This window comes from Megalobrama amblycephala, linkage group LG20, assembly GCF_018812025.1.
Source record: "Megalobrama amblycephala isolate DHTTF-2021 linkage group LG20, ASM1881202v1, whole genome shotgun sequence".
NCBI lineage: Eukaryota > Metazoa > Chordata > Actinopteri > Cypriniformes > Xenocyprididae > Megalobrama > Megalobrama amblycephala.
This window is the reverse complement of record NC_063063.1, coordinates 6,474,311-6,498,179: the sequence shown is the minus strand read 5'-3', so window position 1 is coordinate 6,498,179 and position 23,869 is coordinate 6,474,311. Positions and strand designations below refer to the sequence as shown.

Genomic DNA, 23,869 nt, shown 5'->3' with positions numbered 1-23,869 from the left:
AAAACCAACATGAGTTCACTACAAAGATTACCCTTTCATGAACTTGGCAGGCACAGAAGTTTTAAACTACAGTTTTAAAAGATCTTTCCTTTCATCATCTCGGATATCCTTTGTCTCTGACCCTTGAAGAGAGTAAACGGAAACCATTAAAAATGATAAACAAAGCTTGCAGTTTGTCTGCAGATTGTGGCACATCGTTCACATGTCCCAGCTGAGCGTGAGTCAGTCTAGAAGAATGCATGCTTTCTCCAGATTATCTGTGGATGGAGGGTACATACCATCAACATACGCACTATCCGCCAAAAGTGTATTGAGAAACCATTATCAGCAGCTGCCTTTCTTGGCTCTGTTTACTGGGATTAAGATCCATCAATGGCCGTGTTCAATTTAAGAGTCTCCCATTTAAAAGCAGACATACTATAGATTATCTACCCAGGGCTCATATAATTAATAATTTTAAGTTTAAAATGCATGTACCAAAATGTAATATTTGCATTCATGTCACTTTCACGCAGTTTTGAAAAAAATCATTTGATAAAAAAAAAAAAAAATTCTTACAAAATTTGTAATAAGTAATATTTAGATTACACATTTTTGGTAACGTAATCTGACTACTTTTGGATTACATTTAGATTACTTTTGTCCTAACCCTTATTTGATGTCATATATTATACGATAATCTTGTACTATTTTGACAGATAAAAAGAAATTCCTAAAAATATATTCTATTCACCAAAAAGAGCCTCAACGGATTGTGCAATGTATGGACAGTTAATACTTCAAAATACTAACACTGCCATTGTGTACATAATACGTAATCATGTAATCCATAAAAAAAGTAACTGTAGTCTGATTATGAGTATTTTAAAAAGTAGTTTACTCTAAGTACTTGATTTTTGGAATCTGATTACGTAATCCAGATTACATGTAATCTGTTACTACCCAGCTCTGCGTACACAATATATAACGCACGTGAGAATAAATTTGTTCTTCACTTGCTGAAATTTAATCAGATTGATCAGGAAAAACTGCATGCTAAAGAAAATAAAAGCCAATCCAATTGAAAAACTTAGTGAACATTGTTCAGTGTGCTGGTTTTGACGAACATTTTTTATGCACAAACTACACAATCTAATTCGGACAATCTTGATTTTAATATTTTCAAAAATTTTCTATTCTTGACTGATCTTTTTTTTTTCATAATATTGGGAATAGATGAACTGTTAAATGAGTGATCTTGAGATGAGTCCCTGTAGTCATCCAATTTGACTCTCATGCTGATGTAATATTATAAACTGACAGGTGATTTTTATAAAATGTAGTTTGATCACTATCTTCTCAGTAGTTTAAAAGAATAAGGCAATTATCAAAGTTTGATAAAATGTTGTTTCATTTTCCAATAAAAGTTGATCATTTTACATTTAGTTACCCCTTAGCAGATTTTTACTCCAATATTCCAGTAAAACTACAGACTTCTCTCTGTTACATATGCACGACTTCTCCAATCATTTCATCCCTTTAAACTCTGCCCCCTTCTTACAATCGACTGCAGGATTGCATTCAGGGGTGCGTTTCCCATACACTGACGTAACTCACTGCTTCACTACCATAGCATCGTTGAGCAAATCAACTAGCTATTCACGACTGTTTCCTGAAAACCGTACTGTCGCAATCCTGTAGTTCAGCCACACTGGTGAATGATGTCACACAGGTGGTGGAGTAATAACTTCTTTAAATGAATCCGTTTGAAATCGAATTAATGCTAGATTTTTTGCTATAAATTATGGACATGGCATCTGATGACTACTTCTCCTTTTCTCAGTTATTTTGCTTTATTTTCAGATTCAGTCATAGCTCGTTCTAAACTAAAATATGTAAATGACATATTAGAAATAAAAGATACACATTGTACTTAATGCCAACTTTCTTATTTTGCTCAAGATAAGGATTTATTAAGTCCACGTCATAAAAACAAGAAACTATGCTTCTAACCACAGCTTGAGAGTTTGCAAATGTTCGTTTGAATAATGATTTCGGGAAATGGTTTCTTGTTTTTGGGAAACGCACTTCAGATCTGCCTCCATCCAATCTACAACCGATGGATTGAACCAAGCCTTCCCTATTCAATTTATGGAACGAACGCAGCGCCAGTTTCGTTTTTTTCCGTAAGTTGAATATGGAAGGTGTAGGACATACAGCGTAAGCATTTTGAAGAATGCGGAAACCGGAAGTACGTTCAAGGCGATATTTTGTGTTTATAAAGCATATACAGCTGTATTTTTTTTTCGAAAATGACCGATCGTTTCGCTAGATAAGACCCTTATTCCTCGTCTGGTATCTTTTAAAGCCCTTTGGAGCTGCACTGAAACTGTAATTTTGACCTTCAACCGTCTGGAGGCCATTGAAGTCCACTATAAGGAGAATAATCCCGAATGTTTTCATCAAAAACCTTAATTTCTTTATTTCTTTACTGACGAAAGAAAGACATGAACATCTTGGATGACATGGGGGTGAGTAAATTATCAGGAAAAGTTTATTTAAAAGTGGACTAATCCTTTAAATAAGCATTTAAATCTGAAAAAAAAAGAATTTTACTTTAGACATTAAAATATATCATAGAAGAGTTGCATTATTGCCTATATTGCATGTTTAATATATTTCTGAACAACTTCCAGACAAAAACAAAAAAAGGAGCGCCACGTCATTGACCCTTAGAGCAAAGTTCCCACATATGCAGGCAGCTGGTATCTTGGAAACCACAGCCACTAGGCATGCAGCAATCCTGGAACAGACCAAAAAATAATTCAGCTGTAACTTCTGCCTTAAACTGCGCATAATATAGTGGATCTTAAGTGCAATAGGTGTGTTAGGATGTGAATAAAAAAAATGCCAGAGACATTACTCATTCTACCAGGAAACTCTTGGGTGGATTCTACAGAGTTGTTTTAAATGAACTGAGAGGTTCACCTAAACACAAACTATGAAATGTAATTACTGATTATTTATGTATATGATGCCGATGCCAATGCCAATGGCAAAAAAAAGCTAATTTGAAAGACAAAAAAAAAAGTCTCTTCAACATAAAAGACTATAAACGAAATGTGACAATGTCATATCCAAGATGTAACACATTTACAGGTTTGATTGCTTTGAAAAACAACCATTTCGTTTTCGACTCAGATGAGTTGAGTTAGTAGCTGTAGTGTAATGGCTCGTTTTTTTCCTTGTCATAACAAAGTCTCTGGTCCACGCCAGCATTTTTTAAAAACAGAGACTCTCCAACAGCTGCAGTGAATTATGTGCTGTGAGCACCGGGACTCTTCCGCCCACCACCTCTCAAGGGTCCCTCAGACCCGAACAACACAAGCCAGGGTTTCCTGAATGGTCCCAATATACTTGATTCTATCACCTTTTACAGACTGATTTCCATTCTTTCAAACATTTATTGGCCTTTGCATTGTATTACGTTTTGCTACGTGCCAACTGAGTTGCTAGGCTTTGTCTGTCCGATGTGCTTAAAACGCCATACTGCTATGAACTCAAAAACAAGGCCACGGCGATTCACCTCGGCAGCAGTTCTTGGGGAGAATGCCACGTTTACCCTCTGAAAGCTACAGGGAAAAGTGTTTCCCTAGGCCTCGATCCAGAGGACAGTTAGCCCCAAGCACATTCCTCACCGAACTCACTTCCTGTCTCTATACTTTCATCCGTCAGACAACAAAAAGATGAACTTTTTAACCAGGCCTCGGCCAAGCACGAGCACAAACATACCCAGAACAGAGTTAGCCAAAGTACACTTTTAACACACAAGCAGTTTCAGAATGTACTCTTTATATTTCCATAAATAGAAGACCAGTTGTGTGTCTCTGTTTACTAGGAATTTAGTAAGCAATGATACTTAGTAAATAAATGATTGTCTTAGTAATAGTCAGTAGTCTTTAAAGTGGGAAAAATATCTCCAAAGCCAAACCAGCTTTCTTCGGTGGAAGAAAGTTCACCTATTTTCCACATTGTAAACATGCTATAAAAACTGAAGTGTTTTACAAAATCACCAGGCAGCAACAATGTTTTATTTGGGCTCCCCAGAATGGATCAAACCCATCTGCGATAAGAGTTATGCTTGTTAAACAAGCCATTTGATCCCTTCCTGTTTGGAATCTTAAACAGACTGCTAGTTCACTTTGGTGCCCGACTCTGACCTACGGTGATCAAAGACATTGAGATGTCGTGTAAACTTGTTTGGGAATTTCTTTTGCAAGGGTACTTTTGCAAATCCCCTGCCAAGATTTGGGAAGAGAAACTGTTTCCATCTCATCTAAGACACGTAATGAAAAACAATCTGGGCTTTGGAAATTTGGAAAAACCCAAAGCCCTTGATGTAGACTGGACAGAGTGTACTACTCCTTATTTGTACAAACACTATCTAGAAAGTCGAGAAATTGAAAAATAAACAATTATCTCCAAAATACGCAATCAATGACTGCTAAACATTTATCTTTCAACATCACCACTGCAGTATATCCTGAACACTTTGGCCACGTTCACACAGCAGCAGAATACGGTTGTCAGTCCCGAGTCCTGTTCTGTTCACATACAGTTCGGTTATTTACGGGAGTGACAACTGCATTCTATAACCAAACTCACACCCGTAAATTTTCAGGACTCACAATCGCATTCTCGGAAAACCCACACTGTATGAATGGAACCGGAACGGTCAACTAATTGTCTGACACGTCATACGGTGCGAGAAAGTCGCTCGACGCTTTCTGATGGTTTTAGGTCCAGTCACTGTTCATCACCGAAGCTGCTCCCATCAGTTTTTTGTTCTACACGTGACTCAAATGCTCTGCTCTCCACCCAGATATAAAAGCTGCTGTCAGTTCATGAAGATTTGACGGGTGAACTAGCTTCTGAATTGGACTCTTGTCGTATCAAAAGTGATAACACTTTTCAGTTTTATGGACTTCTCCATCTTTGATATTACTTTGGTCACTGTCTCTGGTAAGAGAATTCGGGCTTGACTCCCGTTTCATGTTCATACACAGAAAGTATTCGAGATGCTACTGTGAGTTAGTTGCTGTTTGAACGGGACATTTCGAGACTCAAACTTGTAAGTAAATACGGTTGTCAATTCCAAAAACTGACAGTGTGAAAACAGCTTTTGGCTACCAAATCTGAATCCATCTCAGTCTGTTTCCATTGGCTTCTGGTATTTGGTCTCAGGTAAATAAAGCAGGATCCACAAGAATCAGAGACAAAATATCTTGATTTATAAAGAAGAAATCAAATTCAGTTCAGTTGCATAGCTACTATTGATCTGTTTACCAATGACTAATTGAGCAATGAGCAATGACATTATTAATATTTATAGCTCTTTATATGAAAATCTAGTGAGTTAGCATTCTGCCTAAGGGACATTGTAAGGCAGAATTCTAACTGAATGGAACCTCATAGGTGACAGTCTGAACACTATATTGGCAGGAACTGCTCCTCACACAACGTGCACAGGAAACTTGATTCAAAGTGATTCAATATAGTTTGGCATTAGCATGTTGAAACTCTAATAATCATAAAAATAATTGCACATACATTGCATATTGAGTAAAATAATCACATTTTTATCAATACTCAGGTAGTGAATTTTCTCATTTCATCATTCAACGGAAAGTATTTTAGAAGGCAACATGACTATATGGAGCACCGATGTAAAAATTTTCATGTTATTCATCACTGATAAATGGAACACATTAAAATTCAATAGTATTTTGTCCAAATAAATAAAATATAAAACACTAAAAACTAAAATCAATCAATTTAAAGGTGCCCTAGAACCAGTTTTTACAAGATGTAATATAAGTCTAAGGTGTCCCCTGAATCTGTCTGTGAAGTTGCAGCTCAAAAAACCCCATAGATTTTTTTTAATGAATTTTTTTAACTGCCTATTTTGGGGCATCGTTAACTATGCACCGATTCACGCTGCGGCCCCTTTAAATCGCGTGCTCCCTATTCCCCCGAGCTCTTGACGATAATACAGTGCATTTACAAAGTTCACACAGCTAATATAACCCTCAAATGGATCTTTACAAGATGTTCGTCATGCATACTTCATGCATGCGTCGGATCATGTGAGTATAGCATTTATTTAGATGTTTACATTTGATTCTGAATGGGTTTGATAGTGCTCCGTGGCTAACGGACAAGTTGTGTTTATGAATTATACAGACTGCAAGTGTTTAAAAATAAAAATAGCGACGGCTCTCTTGTCTCCGTGAATACAGTAAGAAACGATGGTAACTTTAACCACATTTAACAGTACATTAGCAACATGCTAACAAAACATTTAGAAAGACAATTCACAAATATCACTAAAAATATCATGTAATCATGGATCATGTCAGTTATTATTGCTCCATCTGCCATTTTTCGCTATTGTTCTTGCTTACCTAGTCTGATGATTCATCTGTGCACATCCAGATGTCCTGCCCTTGTCTAATGCCTTGAACATGGGCTGGCATATGCAAATATTGGGGTCATACATATTAATGATCCCGACTGTTACATAACAGTCGGTGTTATGTTGAGATTCGCCTGTTTTTCTGAGGTCTTTTAAACAAATGAGATTTACATAAGAAGGAGAAAGCAATAGAGTTTGAAACTCAGTGTATGTCTTTTCCATGTACTGAACTCTTGTTATTCAACTATGCCAAGGTAAATTCAATTTTTGATTCTAGGGCACCTTTAAATGCATTTCAGAATCATAAAATTGTAATGTATAGTTTGAAAAATTAAAGGGATAGTTCACCCAAAAATGAAAATTATTCCATGATTTACTCACCGTCAAGCCATCCTAGATGTATATGACTATCTTCTTTCAGATGAACACAATCGTAGATATATTTAAAATTTCCTTAGTCCTCCAATGGGTGTGAATGGGGGGCAGTGTTTTGAAGTAAAAAATAATGCATCCATCCATAAAAAAAGTAATCCATACAACTCCTGTGGGTTAATAATGGTCTTCTGAAGTGAATCGATGTGTTTGTGTAAGACAAGCATCCATATTTAAAACTTTATGAAAGTAAAATAATGAGCTTCCGGTGCGACAGCCATACGCATTCATCGTACGTCCAAAAAACATTAACTTTCGCAACGTAGTACACAATGCCATGACGTTCTACAAAATGACTTGACACTACGTGTTCGCTTCAGAAGGCCTTTATTAACCCCCTGGAGTCGTATGGATTACTTTTTTTAAATGGATGGATGCAGTTGTTTTTTGTCTTCAGAATTTGTGTTACCATTCACAACCATTATAAACCTTGGAGGACTAAGGATATTTTTAAAAATATCTCTGATTGTGTTTGTCTGAAAGAAGAAAGTCATATAGGAGGCCTTGAGGGGGAGTAAATCACGGGATAATTTTAATTTTTGGGTGAACTATCCCTTTAATATTAATTTTTAAATCTGATAAAGATTGCATTTAACAGTGCTATTAAAGGGGTCATGAACATTTTTTAAAATGTTATAATGTTCTCTGATGTCCATAATGTTAGCAAGATTTATAAATCAAAAATATCCTAATTTAGAGGTAATAGGCTATTTTCTATTCTGTTTTTAACCCTCTCTTTGAAACACTCTGTTTTGATTCTTGTTATGTGAAGCAGTCAAGAATGGTAATTAAAAAGTTGTAATTACCTTTTTTTATTTTTTTATTCTGTGAGGAAAAACAAGCTTCCATTACTAATAATTAAGCTAATCACATTTTGGAAAAGCTTAGTGTTGGGAGCCTATATGATGCATTAAAATGCTGTCTACGTAGGCAGCTCACTATAGATTCAACAGACTGTATGTTACATTATATGGGTGCTGATCTTCAGGCATAGAAGCATACATCATTTTGACACAGTAGTGCAGTGAACATAAGATTAAAGGGTTAGTTCACCCAAAAATGAAAATAATGTCATTAATTACTCACCCTCATGTCGTTCTACACCCGTAAGACCTTCGTTCATCTTCTGAACACAAATTAAGATATTTTTGATTAAATCTGATGGCTCAGTGAGGCCTCTATTGCCAGCAATGCCATTGTAAATCTCAAGATCCATAAAACATATTTAAAACAGTTCATGTGAGTTCAGTGGTTCTACCTTAATATTATAAAGCGACCAGAATAGACTTTGTGCGCCAAAAAAAAAAAAAAATAAATAAATAATGACTTTTCAACAATATAGTGATGGGCTGATTTCAAAACACTGATTCAGAAGCTTTACGAATCGAATCAGTGATTTGGATCAGTGACTTTGGCACTCCGAACCCCTGATTCGATTCGTAAAGCTCCGAAGCAGTGTTTCGGCCATCACGAGATATTGTTGAAAAGTCGTTATTTTGTTTTTTTGGTGCACAAAAACTATTCTCGTCACTTTATAATATTAAGGTAGAACCACTGTAGTCACATGAACTGATTTAAATATGTTTTTAGTAGCTTTATGGATCTTGAGATTTACAATGGCATTGCTCTCAATAGAGGCCTCGGATTTAATCAAAAATATCTTAATTTGTGTTCCGAAGATGAACGAAGGTCTTACGGGGGTGGAACGACATGAGGGTGAGAAATTAATGACATTATTTTCATTTTTAGGTGAACTAACCCTTTAAACAGAGACAGAGTCATCCTGGTACGGTTGCATTCCTGCTCAGCATAATCTACACAAATACAAAAATTAAAACACATCTGGAACAGAAAACAAGTTCAGGCCTTCTTTATGTGATCCAGTATAGAGAATTCCAGGATGACAGTGTATTTCGTCCACTTGAGCCAGCTAAAATAGTTATAAAATGAAATGATGAATGGTTTTTCCCATCCAAGAGGTACAATAAGATTCATAAAAGCATTCTTGAATGTTGCTTAACTGCTCTCATTATAGCCAATCCGATGGAGAAAGAGCTTTTGGAGCACGCACCTGCAATGTTAACATTTCTGAAAACACGCAGAGATGAGCAGTTCACAGCTGTTAAACATGAAGGTTGAAGATGAAACTTTAAAATATCTGAAAACTGTTCTTACGATTAACAACCGTTGCATCCTTTTTCAACCAAATGACAACAGCTGCCTATGAAGTATGCATCCATTGGCAAAGTGGAAGATAATATGACATGCCAAATGTCAATTAAAAGAAAAACAAAATACATATTTTTTTCCTCACAATAAAAGTGCTTTATACTTCTGTGGATTGTACTATGATTGTTCTGGATGTGAACCACAAGGTCACTTTGTGTTTGTTTGAACTCTAGTTTTATGACTGATCTTAAATCTAATTGAGTAATGCTAAGTTTCTAACATTTGGTTTGGCAAATTAATCTCATAATTTACATGAGCTTCTCTGTGTGTCTTCTAGAAGAAACCTAATCCTTAAGGCATTCCTGCAGCAAGCAGGTTGATCAAATACACTGTAAAATCCTGTGAGGAGATGCTGAATGACCTCAGCAGGAAGGATTGCTGTGGTGAACTGATCCTAGAGACTTGGTGTGTGTGTAGGAGGATGATGATGTCCCTTTCAAAACTCACTCAGAACCATGAAACAACATGGAAAGCATGACCCGACACGGACAAAGCATTACAGCAGAGACCTTCAAAGCGCTTTACCATCCCTACAGAGACGTGGATGAGAAGCTCCTGACAATTTTTATAAACTGCTGGATAAATCCACTAGTTTAAAAATCAAACCGCAACAGATTAATGGAAAAAGTTGCATTCATGAATGTTTTGTGACTCTACTAGAGCCAATACATTTTTTCTTTTTCTCAAGTTCTGAATTCCACTGTTTTTCAGCCAATCAACTGAACAAATGCCAAATGCTGTCTGAATTGTGAGCCAAAAATGACAATTCATTGTCCAAAAACTGCTTTTCATTTCATCCTCAACTTTTATGAAGCAGTTAACTACATTGTCACTTTACAATTACTTTAACAAAGGCAAAGATGTTTTAACACTGCCCCCTATTGGTTGAGTTGTTCACTGCGCACACAGTTAATGTAGGCCTACTGTTAGAATATTAGAATATACAGTCCTCTCACTAACTAAAATTGGGGTTTTACACTAAAGTGACCTAACTACTCAAAAGGCCTAGAAGAAAAAAAAAATATATATATTTATATATATTCAACCCATGTTTTCAAAAACAATATTCAAGAATGCTGTGGAAAGGATGAAAAACAAGAAACTAAACAAATAATAATTTGAAGAAGCAATACTTATATACGCAATAAAGTCTATTTTCAAATGTAGACTATATAAACTTTCTTTGAAACAATTGGACGCTCTCTGTAATTGAAAACTGGAGCCTTAACTATATATTTAAACTCATGTTTCTGAAGAGAAAATCGGTATGGAAGGGGATGGTGAACAAAGGAGACGGGGAAAATAACCAGCTCAGCTGTGCAGATGCTGGAGGCATTGCATTAGATTTTTGCATTACTATTTGTAAGTGTTTGTTCAGTTAAACAATTATTAAAGACAATTATTAACAGCAATGGTGCCTTCTTCTAATTTGTAAACTTTGCAGAGTGTTTATTTCTTTCAAACTCTTCAAACTCTCTAAAAAGTGATGATTGTTGTCATGGAAACAAGAGTTTTACCTAATAACATGATCTCCAGTTTTTTCCGGTCCACTCGAAACCTCTCCTCGGTCCACTCGGGGTCCGGAGGTGCCGTGGGTCCGCTGGAGTCATCTTCAGACACTGGCAAAGGGGAATCAGTGCTGCGCTCGCTGTTGGAGCCTGGATCAGATTGCTGTAAATATCCGCTTAAGGGTTCACACTGAGCGGCCATGACTTTCACAGAGCACCGCTGACTCTCCGCAGCCGTCAGATCAGATCATTCCAGCGGAGAGTGAGCGCCAGTCATCGCGGCCACGGGCTCTGTGTGTGAGTTACGTTGACCGGAGGAGTATAAAGTGAGGGCAGGCAAAAGTAGAGCGCCGCCCTTTGTTCAATATGAGCCAGAGAAGGGGGTCTGTGGGTTACAAAATGTTGGGAGCCAGTTCAGAGTCAACTTTGCCTAAATGCTGTCTTGGACTGGGTAACGTTAAGCACTAAGCACTCGCAGTTCACGTTTTGAGACACAGCCAGTGTTTACAAACACGAACTTTATTATGAACTTATTATTTTGGCATATAAACTACCTGCTTTGTTTTTAATTAGCAAAAAAAATATATATATTAATATTTTATATTTAAATATACATATATTTATTTTAATATTTTATTATCTTTATGTTTGTATATTATTATTATTATTATTATTATTATTATTATTATTATAACACTGGGAACTTTTTTTTAACAATAACATAAAATATAATGTAATATAAATAATATAATATAGTTTATTATATAATAAACAGAAGTTGTAAAATAATGTTTACAGTTTAATAAGACAATTATGTCAACATTTAAGATAAATATACACTATAAATACATTTTATATTTTTACAGCAGGATATAAATGCATCGAATAATTCATTAATATTATAAAATAACAGTTTATAGTATAATATAATATAGTCTTTTTTATAGCGAACCCGGATCACGTGATTCCATGATGCTTCTGCTGCAAGGATGTAGCCTTCAGCTGGACGAATTTGACAGCTATGACTTGAGGTGCTTACACAAATTTCAAGTACGTACCTTCTTTATTTTCCCTTAGATGTACTCAAGGCAGCCGTATTCCCTTTTTATTCCAAATCCGGCTGTGCAAATGGTATAAAGTGGCATTAAAGGCTTTGTTTTGTTAGCTTAGGTTGCTAACAAAATGGAGGCGAGCGCGTCTTTAAGTGTAATCTCTGTGAGCGCGCAGCAGCGTTTGTTTTATATTACACCCATAAGGCTGAGGCTCTTTTTACCATTATATCAGTTTGAGTAATCATGTATGATGCCCAAAACAACTGTCAAGGGTTGGTGTTTTCACTAAGTGTTTCTGGGGTTTGGCAGGATGTCTGAACATGGAGATGGGGATGGAGAGGCGAGCTCATCTGCCGGTTTCAGACCATCATTTGCTGTGGGCAGAGGACTGCCTGGCCGAGTATCACTGAATCCCCCTCCACCAGGCAGACTGACCTCTTTGCGCTCCAGAGATCTCACCCTGGGTGGATATAAAAAGGTTGCACCCTCTCTAATGTCAATGGTTCAGTATCATTTTTGGGTTTTTGTGCTGCTCTTAGCTTTAAAAAATGAAGAAAAAAGGGATGTTACAGTAAATAGATACAGCATCTTAAGTTCAAGATTAAAATAATGTGCATATCTAGAAACTTTTACAATTGACTGACTTTTTTTCTTCTCCCCAACAGAAAACTTTTGTACCAAATGTTCACTCTGTTCGTAAAAATAAAGATGAGTAAGTATTTTAGACATCATTATAAACTTTGTAGTACTTGTGTTTTATAGTTGGGAAGCAGACATCTTGTAACTATGGCTACATGATAAAGCTAAAGTGTAAAAATTAGGATTTAAAAAAAACAAAAAAAAAACATATATATTTGGATGTGTAAATTGGACATTTCATGATACGATCTGACATTCTTTTAGCCAGTGATACAAAATTTGCTTATACCTCAAAAGCTGTGATATGATTGCGATTTGAATAGATTCAGGAGACTGTGATAGATATATTGATAATTACATTTTACATTAAATTTTATTAACTCACAAATATAACCAAAATATAACATGAACAATTAAACTCACATAAAATGACCACAAAAATAGTTTTTTTTAAAATAATATAGAAAATAATGAAAAAATCAAGCAGCACATGAGATCAATGTGACATCCTTTATATATCATTTCTATTATATAAGACATATTTTATATATTATATCTATTATATTAGACATTATATATATATATATATATACAGGGAGTGCAGAATTATTAGGCAAGTTGATTTTCTGATCATATTTTTTTCCCAAGCACATTTTACCAATTCCAATCCACATCAATCTTAATAACTACTATTAATATTGTTTTTAATCATTTATAAGTGATATATAATTGTTCATGAAGGCTGGAAATGAAAAATGCCTTATATTCAGGTGTGCAGAATTATTAGGCAAGTTTTCTTTTACAGGCAAAATGAGCCAAAAAAGAGATTCAACTCAGACTGAAAAGTCAAAAATTATTAAATACTCATGAGAAGGACGCAATACTAATGCAATACTAGAAATTGCAAAGTTAAAGCATGACCAAGGGACAGCAAAATGCTCATTGGGTCAGCGGGGTCAGACAAAAACAGGTGGAAAAGAAAAGACACGTTAACTGCAAAATAATTAAGAATTATGTGTGAAACCATCAGGAACCCTTTAGTCTCCAGCGCCACCATTTTCCAGAACTGCAACCTACCTGGAGTCTCCAGAAGTGCAAGGTCTCAGGATCTCAGAGACTTAGGTTAGCTAAAGAATCCTAAAAAATGACCCGCACTTGATAAGAATCACAAGCTGAAGTGTTATAAAATACATGAAGACTGGGTTTTTATAGGCCTTATAAACAGACAGCTTGAGAGTGACTCCTGAAGGACCAGCACCACATCCTCTTGTACCACTGTTTGAAGAATTTATCTTCCAGAATCTGGCAGTAAGTTTTGGAAGATCATTTTTAGTCCATCTCTGCAAGACAGACATTTCAGGATAAGAGATGGACTAAAAGTGAACTCAAACACCTTACTGCCAGATTCTGGATAAATTCTTCAAACAGTGGTACAAGAGGATGTGGTGCTGGTCCATCAGGAGTCATTCTCAAGCTGTCTGTCTATAAGCCCTATTAAAACCCAGTCTTCATGTATTTTATAACACTTCAGCTTGTGATTCTTATCAAGTGCGGGTCATTTTTTAGGATTCTTTAGCTAACCTAAGTCTCTGAGATCCTAACACCTTGCACTTCTGGAGACTCCAGGTAGGTTGCAGCTCTGGAAAATGGTGGCGCTGGAGACTAAAGGGTTCCTGATGGTTTCACACTTAATTCTTCACCTTAATTCTTAATTATTTTGCAGTTAACATGTGTCTTTTCTTTTCCACCTGTTTTTGTCTGACCCCGCTGACCCAATGAGCATTTTGCTGTCCCTTGGTCATGCTTTAACTTTGCAATTTCTAGTATTGCATTAGTATTGCGTCCTTCTCATGAGTATTTAATAATTTTTGACTTTTCAGTCTGAGTTAAATCTCTTTTTTGGCTCATTTTGCCTGTAAAAGAAAACTTGCCTAATAATTCTGCACACCTGAATATAAGGCATTTTTCATTTCCAGCCTTCATGAACAATTATATATCACTTATAAATGATTAAAAACAATATTAATAGTAGTTATTAAGATTGATGTGGATTGGAATTGGTAAAATGTGCTTGGGAAAAAAATATGATCAGAAAATCAACTTGCCTAATAATTCTGCACTCCCTGTATATATATATATATATATATATATATATATATATAAAAAAATATAACATAACAAACTTTTGTTAAGTAATAATAAAGAGTTTTTAATCAGTTCATTGAATCATAACCCTGGATTAACTATCAGAGATTAATTTCACAGTATTGACACATCTGCAACACTCATTGAAAGTAAATGACAGGTCGTTCTGTCATGTTAACCGCTGTCAATGTGAACTCTTGTTTTCTGGAGGTTACAGGAGGGGTCTCGCACTGCACCAAAGAAAGAGAGAAGAGACAGAGAAGACAGACATAGAGAGAGAAGGCGACGAGAAAAACCTCAGACTATTCAGTCTCACTCCATCTTTGAGCAGGGTCCTGCAGACACCTACAGGAAACCAGGTAAAGCACACTTTTAAAGCACACAATTATTGACATTATATTTGGACTGTAGAGCCAGAGGAGACCTGGCCCCCTGGTGTTGCCTTGTTTCTCCCAAGGTTTTTTTTTTTTCATTATCCAACATGAAATTAAGTTTTTCATTCCTTGCCATGAACCATGTTTCCATCCAAACAAGAATTTAATTTGTGCGCAAAATTGAAAAAAGCACTTTTTTTTCCATCCATGTGTTCAAGAAAACAAAATCGTCACTTCCTGGAAATTGCCACAAAATATCCGTAATATAAATGACCACTGTGGCTCTTTTTTCATATATCACAAATGACACAGAGCAAGCAGACTAAATATGCAATAAATGCTGTCATGTTATATTGCGTTCGAATGCCTGGTGTTTGTTAAGAGGGAACAGTGGCATTTTCATCATGCACTCTTACCTCAGCAGAAACAAAATATGTAGAATATGTAGAATAAGAAACATTAGCATGTGTGTGGGCCACAGAGTGATGGATGACCTACCTGTGGGGACGACGCTTCACACTGTGGCCTGAAGACAGCTCACTGACCACTCTCCTGTCATCTAAGGGCAAATGCAGAGCAGGTATTCGAATACCCAGATGGTCATCTAGGCTGATGGCATTTACCTATGACATTCGATATGAGCCAGGATGCGAGAATGTGACCGCAGACTGTTTATCTCTCTTACCATTTCCCAGTACTGAACCTAGTCCGGAAAAGTTGTGGCACTCACCTCTACGCTCACAGTAACCAACAATGAGTTCAAAGCTGCATGGAATTCTTGTCCTATTTAAGCAGAGGCTGCTCAAAATGGCCAAAGTGTGCTAGGGCTCTGGATCGTGCTTTACAGCCATACTTTCAATTATGGCTTGAACTTTCACTCGTACTCGATTTAAAATTTTACATGTGTTGAGTAACCGGCAAAATGCCAGAAGTGGCCAATTCCACTGACAAGAATCCATGAACCGCATTATTAGACCATTTTCTAAGGCTGCACAATGTATTAAAGTCATTTAAAAACCACAGGGCTGCGATTCAATCAAATAAATATATGCCCTGTGGGTTTAATAGATATATGCATTTTAATTATTTGCATGCGTGTAGGTTACGTGGCATCTCAGAGTGGCTCTGTCACAGTAAATGCTGCTCCACATGAACTGTTATCATTTACATGCGTGGAGCGTCTTGATACTCCATCACTGCATATGTTGCGAGTTTGGGTTGCTTATAACGTTCATCTGGGAAGGCAATTTGTGCCATTTTATCAGAATTGTAAGGTAAATCATTTATAAACCTATGCCAGCCCAGAAGAATACATCAATATGTTTAAAAATATGTAAACTGCTCATCGCAATTTCAAAATAAAAGTTTCTTGTTCAAGAAATTACAGTGGCTGTACCATTTCTATCGTAAAGAAGTTGCCAAATATTAAAGATTAAGTAAACATATTAATTTAATGTCGTTTGGACAATATTAAACAAGGACTTGATCTGCTGTAAGTGTAACAACACCAGGTTGGTGCCCTCTGCAGGCATTTGTTATAATACATAATGTACAAGATGATTGTTTATACACTGCCCTCCAAAAGTTTGGAAACAACCCTGGTAAAGTGTGGTTTTGGACGATCAGCATAAATTCTTATCATTTTTTGGTGCAAATACATTAAAGTAACTTGACATCATCATTGAAGACCAGCAATAATAATTTTCATTTTGATTACATCGTAATGGCAATATATACACGTCAAAGTCAGACATGCCCCTTTGCCAGCTGTGATGCCTGGTTACTGGTTTAAACTTGGCCCAGGTTTGTAAAAGATTTTTGGGTCAGCACACCTTAATAGCTTCAACAATTGATTGCCAATTAAGTTTAGAATACAATGAACCAATTAGAACCCAGTTTAGGTCAGATAGCTGCTAATGGTGGATATTTTGGTGAATCGAAAATGTAAGTTTTTTTCTATGTATAAACTGTTTATGTAATAAAATAGTTTTCGTAGATTGTGTTGTCCCTTATCAGTGCAAAATTATAACAAATTAAAAATGTTTCATGCCAATATTGTCCAAAACCCCACTTTTCTCTAAAACTTTCTGCAGGCATACCATGCAACGTCACATGCCACAACACATTGCACTAAACTCATGGTAGACCCATGTTAACCAAACATAACGTCTCTGGTCTTCACTTGCCATCTGCAGGTAAACTGCCCTAACCTAACTGCCCTAACAAACAGGCAAAAAGTAAACAGTACAGTGACAAAAAATGCAGTGCAGTGTGGATTCTATATGTCCATGTTAAGAGACCAGGAATTGTGGAGTCCAGTGAACGCTCACTTTTATTCCAAGGCACTCAACAATATATTATCTATATAGTAAATCTCAGCTCTGATTGTTTATATTGTCACAAAATGTAAACTATATTATTGCCAAACTCTGCGCATAAACTTGGTAATAAAAGTATATGCAACTTTATCCGTGTACATACAATATATTAATATACAAACCCGATTCCAGAAAGGTTGGGACACTGTACAAATTGTGAATAAAAAAGGAATGCAATAATTTACAAATCTCATAAACTTATATTTTATTCACAATAGAATATAGATAACATATCAAATGTTGAAAGTGAGACATTTTGAAATGTAATGCCAAATATTGGCTCATTTTGGATTTCATGAGAGCTACACATTCCAAAAAAGTTGGGACAGGTAGCAATAAGAGGCCGGAAAAGTTAAATGTACATATAAGGAACAGCTGGAGGACCAATTCGCAACTTATTAGGTCAATTGGCAACATGATTGGGTATAAAAAGAGCCTCTCAGAGTGGCAGTGTCTCTCAGAAGTCAAGATGGGCAGAGGATCACCAATTCCCCCAATGCTGTGGCGAAAAATAGTGGAGCAATATCAGAAAGGAGTCATATCATTCAAAGATTCAGAGAATCTGGAACAATCTCTGTGCGTAAGGGTCAAGGCTGGAAAACCATACTGGATGCCCGTGATCTTCGGGCCCTTAGACGGCACTGCATCACATACAGGAATGCTACTGTAATGGAAATCACAACATGGTCTCAGGAATACTTCCAGAAAACATTGTTGGTGAACACAATCCATCGTGCCATTCGCCGTTGCCGGCTAAAACTCTATAGGTCAAAAAAGAAGCCATATCTAAACATGATCCAGAAGCGCAGGCGTTTTCTCTGGGCCAAGGCTCATTTAAAATGGACTGTGGCAAAGTGGAAAACTGTTCTGTCGGTCAGACAAATCAAAATTTGAAGTTCTTTTTGGAAAACTAGGACACCATGTCATCCGGACTAAAGAGGACAAGGAAAACCCAAGTTGTTATCAGCGCTCTCTTCAGAAGCCTGCATCTCTGATGGCATGGGGTCGCATGAGTGCGTGTGGCATGGGCAGCTTACACATCTGGAAAGGCACCATCAATGCTGAAAGGTATATCCAAGTTCTAGAACAACATATGCTCCCATCCAGATGTCGTCTCTTTCAGGGAAGACCTTGCATTTTCCAACATGACAATGCCAGACCACATATTGCATCAATTACAACATCATGGCTGCGCAGAAGAAGGATCCGGGTACTGAAATGGCCAGCCTGCAGTCCAGATCGTTCACCCATAGAAAACATTTGGTGCATCATAAAGAGGAAGATGCGACAAAGAAGACCAAAGACAGTTGAGCAACTAGAAGCCTGTATTAGACAAGAATGGGACAACATTCCTATTCCTAAACTTGAGCAACTTGTCTCCTCAGTCCCCAGACGTTTGCAGACTGTTATAAAAAGAAGAGGGGATGCCACACAGTGGTAAACATGGCCTTGTCCCAACTTTTTGAGATGTTGATGTCATGAAATTTGAAATCAACTTATTTTTCCCTTTAAAATGATACATTTTCTCAGTTTAAACATTTGATATGTCATTTATGTTGTATTCTGAATAAAACATTGAAATTTTAAACTTCCACATCATTGCATTCTGTTTTTATTCACAATTTGTACAGTGTCCCAACTTTTTTGGAATCGGGTTTGTAGTAACACTTTACAATAAGGTTCATTAGTTAACATTAGTTAACATGAACTAATAATGAACTGCACTTCTACAGCATTTATTTATCTTTGTTCATTTGAACATTTACTAATACATATTAAAATCTTGTTAACAGTTAATGCACTGTGAACTAACATGAACAAACAATGAACAACTGTATTTTCATTAACTAACATTAATGAATATTAGTAAATACAGTAACTAATGTATTGCTCATGGTTAGTTCATGTTATGTAATACATTACCTACTGTTCAACTAATGAACCTTATTGTAAAGTGTTACCATTAATATATACTATTTAGCAAATCTCAACTGATTGCTTGTATCGTCACAAAATGTAAACTATATTATCGTCAAGCTCTAATCTGCTAAATGCAACTAAGTCATGAAGATATTAACATATTGCAATGACATTTTTTGTAAAGCTGCTTTGAAACAATGTGTAATGTGAAAGCGCTATACAAATAAAGGCACAATATGTAAGATACTTGGATTAAAATATCCAAAAACCACTAGAACAGTGTTATATATTTTGTTTACTTGTGTACTTACATATGCCAAATGTTTCCAAGAACGACAATGAGAAATAAGCAATTTTAACCAGGACACAGACTATTATATCATGTTATATAGCTCAACACACTAAGTCTTGTTGTTTAAATCTCGTTTTCTTGATTTACTGTGAATACCATGTTTTACCATGCCTAATATCGATCTATCTAACTACAGTGTGTATTAAGTGTCTCATAGTAGCCACCGAGCGAACGCAGAGTAGCACTATAACAACTTTCAACACTCAAATGTATCTAATATAATAAACAGCGCTACCTTACCCCACATACACTTGACCAGAAGAAGTGGAAGCAACGACTGCTCTCAAGCCGTGTGTCACACTCGTCTCTCGTTAATAATCGCTCCAGCGGCCTCGTTCCGCTCACACAGCACTCGGCCCTGCTCTGCTTCATTCTACAGTAACGTTAATTATCTCATCCATGAACATGATTTCTGCCCGAGTCCCATCCCAATTCTTTTCCACCGGCTGTAGATGTGAAGACAACACCTCCCATGATTCCGCAAAATCAAGGCGTTATTAAGCTACACCTTTGTTTTGAATAAGCAACCTCTAGCGGTGAATATTTACATAGTGTGCCTTTAATTCACACTTAGCGCTGACTCATAGTGGTAAGATGAATATTAAATACCAGTCACATTTCATTAAAGTCATTTTACTGTGTCTGATTTTGCAGGTAATTGGGGCAGTACTAACCTGAATGACTGTGATCCTGCACTTGTCACAAAATGCATTAAAAAGGAAAAGAACAATACTGAGGATGATGATAATGAAATTTTACAAAAACTCCAACGAGATGATGTAAGCTAAGTCATAATGACCCTTTATCATTTGACCCATTTCATAGAGTCTTGAAGGTTAATCAATAGTAAATTAATGTTTTTTTTTTTCTGGTTTAATTGAGCAGTTTTTGGATGATCCTGGATTAAAAAATGATCCCAAGCAAAGACCAATCAGACTTCCACTCCATCAGTCATACACCTTTTTGTCAACAGAGGCAGCTAGTTCATGTAAGTTACAGTTTATGCTAGCAGTAATTTTATGTGGTTTGTTTTATTGCCAGTTAAAGTGTTTTCATGCTACTTAAAGTAAACAAAGAACTGAATCCAAGACATTTTTGCAGTTAAAGAGACCCCATCTGATAATGCACTGAAATCACCCAGAGCTGAGCAGAAATACCCACTGCCATTGAGGGGAACGTCTGCATTCCCGCAACAACCAACTGTTGGAGAACTTTTCCAGCAGCTAAGTGTTTCAGATCAGGAAGAACTGCTGTTTATTCAGCTTCCTGATACCATACCTGGTCAACCTAAAACCTCAAGCCCAGAGAAAACCAAAAAGGACAACAAAACTGAAGACAAGCGCTCATCACAAATTAAAACTCTGGTAAGTTTAAGTTTCATACTGTCACTTGAAGGGGTCATGTCAGGTTTTTTTTTTTTCTGTGCTCTAACTTTTCATGATTTCCCAAATCAGTTTTCCAATTTTGACCCTTAATTAAACTTTTTTGCCACTATATATTACACAAGTTGTTTTCACAGGTCAGTTTCAGTATACACTGTCTTTCAGAGTTGGGGAAAGTTAATTTTAAAAGTAATGCATTATAATATTGCCTTACTCCCTAAAAAAGCACACAGCACACACACAAGTATGATTTCATAGCACACTTATAAAAGAGTTTGTTTCCTCATGAAATGATCCCTTGAAGGCAAACTGCACTCAATTACAAACATGTAATATCATCTTCATTGTCCCCTTTTAATGCTATGATGATATCATTTTTCAGGATCAGCCTGATAAAGCTGCTGTACCTTTGCTGTCTGACTTCTCAGAGGGTCTGATTGGAAAACTGCAAATTAGAAAGTCTGGTAAAGTCCAGCTGGTCATGGGAAATGTTACATTAGATGTCTCAGAAGGAGCGGCCTTCTCTTTCCTACAGGTGAGTTAGCACATTGTCATTTTAGTTGCAGTGTAGCAAAATGATCTAGTAAAGATTGACAAATAACAAAATCAGTTGGGACTTGCTCATCATTATGCAATTAAATCACACTCTTTTGAAATATATTCATCACATTAAGCCATTTCACAATTCTTGTTTTACCATCCTCAAATTTAAAGGGATAGTTCACCCAAAAATGAAAATTTGATGTTTATCTGCTTACCCCCAGCGCATCCAAGATGTAGGTGACTTTGTTTCTTCAGTAGAACACAAATGATGATTTTTAACTCCAACCGTTGCCGTCTGTCAGTCAAATAATGGGAGTGAATGGGAACTTGGATCAATAAGAGTCGAAAAAAACCTTACATAGACAAATCCAAATTAAACCCTCACTCGCTTAGTGAGGTCTGCATATACTTCAATGAGTGCCAGACATCACTGCCGTTGTCAGAGCGCGATCAGACCTCACTAAGCGAGTGCTGAACGCAGTTGGACATAGTGGTGTTTTAGAGGTAAAAAATTATATAAATACTGTTCGGTTTCTCGCACAAACCAATCGTTTCGTGTCTTAGGACATCAATGCGTCGTCACGAGCCACAGGGTTTAATTTGGATTTGTCTATGCAAGGTTTTTCAACTCTTATTGATCCAAGTTCCCATTCACTCCCATTATTTGACTGACAGACGGCAACGGTTGGAGTTAAAAATCATCATTTGTGTTCTACTGAAGAAACAAAGTCACCTGGGGGTAAGCAGATAAACATCAAATTTTCATTTTTGGGTGAACTATCCCTTTAAGACTTCTTTAAAATATTATTAAGAATGTTCTTTTATCCATTTAAAATATTTTGGACTTTTTATGGCTTTAAATTTGATCAAGCTGAATTTAAGACTTTTAAAAAAATAAGTGAAAAATAAGTAGTTAAAGGTGTTTTGGTTAGGGGTGGGCAATATGGCAAAAATATATCACGTTTTTTTTTTTGTTTTGTTTTTTTAAGAGATCACAATCTTGTCATGATTCTTTTTCATGACAGTTTAAGTGCAATAAGATGTGAAAAGCTCAGAAAAGCTTATGACAGAAAAGTTTAACTGGCGAGACTTTAAAACACATGTAAAAAATAAACTTTCATGATGCTGAAGAACTGCATTCACATGATTGAAATTCTACTGCTGCGCTGCTAAACATGATGTGAATATATGCATTGTTGTACAATGTCGTGACAGGGAGCCAGAACTGCAACTGATGGCAGAACTGCACTGTAGCACGATAATAAGATCTCTCTTCAAAGGCAGATCGTGGAGACACTTTAATCATTCACAATCTAAAATTGTGATATCGCACAACCCCTAGTTTGGGTCTGCGCTCAACACTTTTTTTGTCCCTGCTGTAGCTTTCTGGATTGCAAAGCTGATATTGTCAACAGTGGATCTGTTCTATTTATTCAACGACTGTATGACTGATCTCATTTACATGAAGGATGTTTCATGCGATATGATCATGTTCGTATTTGCAGCAACTTGTTTGTGTGCGGCTGTCAGAGGGCCTCACCGGGGACATGACTGTGCTGGGAAACATCACACACAAGCTGGTGTGTTCACCTGATTTTGAGACTTTACTGCAAGAAGCCAAATTGCCATCTGATCTCTCCTCAGCTTCAAAGTCCTGATTTTATCCCACAAGAGTATTTAAAATAATAATGTAAATAACTGTTTTTAAATGTAAAAGTTTTCAATGTGAGGTTTTGTACAAAGTACTGACAATTATAAGTCTATATTTAGCCTAAATCTGAGGCCACTTGATTTGCATTTACAAGGGATAGTTCACCTAAAAATGAAAGTTTTGTCATGTTTCATTATTTAATTGTGCTTATTTATTTCTGCTTCTTAAAATATCTGAATGTTTTAAGGCCTGTTCACACCAATGACTATAATGATAAAGATACACAGAATCCATCTTGCTTTAAAGAGCTTGAGTATTTAAAGTGGCAGACGACAAAACTGCAGCTTGTTTATAACAAAGAGAATGTTTTAATTCGTGATTGTGGACACTAATATAGTTATCGTTCTTGGTGTGAACAGGCCTTTACAGAAAAGTCATACAGGTTTGGAAAGTGACGTCAAGTAAACGACTCAGTTTTCACTTTGGGGTGAACTATTCCATTTAACCTTAGAAAGCACACTTATGATGTTTTAAAAGTTTTCATTAAATTGTAAAGTATTCTGTTGTAAATACCTTCTGTTGCTTTTATATAAAATGTAAATGTTTATTTTGTAAGTAAAGACATACAAAACATGGCGTCCTCTTTTAAAGCATGATATGCAAACTCATTCTAAGAAGCAAATGAAAACTGATGTCAGTAATACGGTTCATGTTCTTAAGTAGCTTAAAAGCAATATGGTACTATGAAAGCAGTCATATTCAGGGTGTAAAAAATTATTTACATGATAAGTGAAACCAGTAAAAAAAAAA

The 23,869-nt window shown here is 36.2% G+C and overlaps 2 protein-coding genes across 3 annotated transcripts in view; one reads left to right on the top strand and one right to left on the bottom strand.

Annotated features, from left to right (window-relative positions):
- Nucleotides 1-11,036, bottom strand: part of bicc1b (BicC family RNA binding protein 1b) — a 111,350-nt gene extending 100,314 nt beyond the window's left edge. Inside the window, exon 1 of one of the 2 annotated variants that reach the window (XM_048169866.1) lies at nucleotides 10,633-11,036. In XM_048169866.1, coding sequence (XP_048025823.1) covers nucleotides 10,633-10,825 — 193 coding nt within the window. In that variant the 5' untranslated portion in view covers nucleotides 10,826-11,036. The remainder of the gene's footprint in view (nucleotides 1-10,632) is intronic. The other variant, XM_048169865.1, reaches the window with a different exon arrangement.
- Nucleotides 10,902-23,693, top strand: zgc:171971 (uncharacterized protein LOC569690 homolog). Its single transcript, XM_048169867.1, has 10 exons — nucleotides 10,902-10,920; nucleotides 11,571-11,673; nucleotides 11,985-12,153; nucleotides 12,341-12,387; nucleotides 14,670-14,818; nucleotides 20,138-20,262; nucleotides 20,369-20,471; nucleotides 20,585-20,847; nucleotides 21,248-21,400; nucleotides 22,914-23,693. Exons 3-10 carry the CDS (start codon nucleotides 11,986-11,988, stop codon nucleotides 23,064-23,066), a joined length of 1,161 nt encoding a protein of 386 aa, XP_048025824.1. The 5' UTR covers nucleotides 10,902-10,920; nucleotides 11,571-11,673; nucleotide 11,985; the 3' UTR covers nucleotides 23,067-23,693.
- Nucleotides 23,694-23,869: the final 176 nt, after the last annotated feature.

Coding starts and splice junctions, on each gene's coding strand:
- zgc:171971 (XM_048169867.1), top strand. CDS start 11,986: ATGTCTGAACATGGAGATGGGGATGGAGAGGCGAGCTCATCTGCCGGT. Junction 12,154..12,340: donor CCCTGGGTGGATATAAAAAG/GTTGCACCCTCT, acceptor TCTCCCCAACAG/AAAACTTTTGTACCAAATGT. Junction 21,401..22,913: donor CGGCCTTCTCTTTCCTACAG/GTGAGTTAGCAC, acceptor TCGTATTTGCAG/CAACTTGTTTGTGTGCGGCT.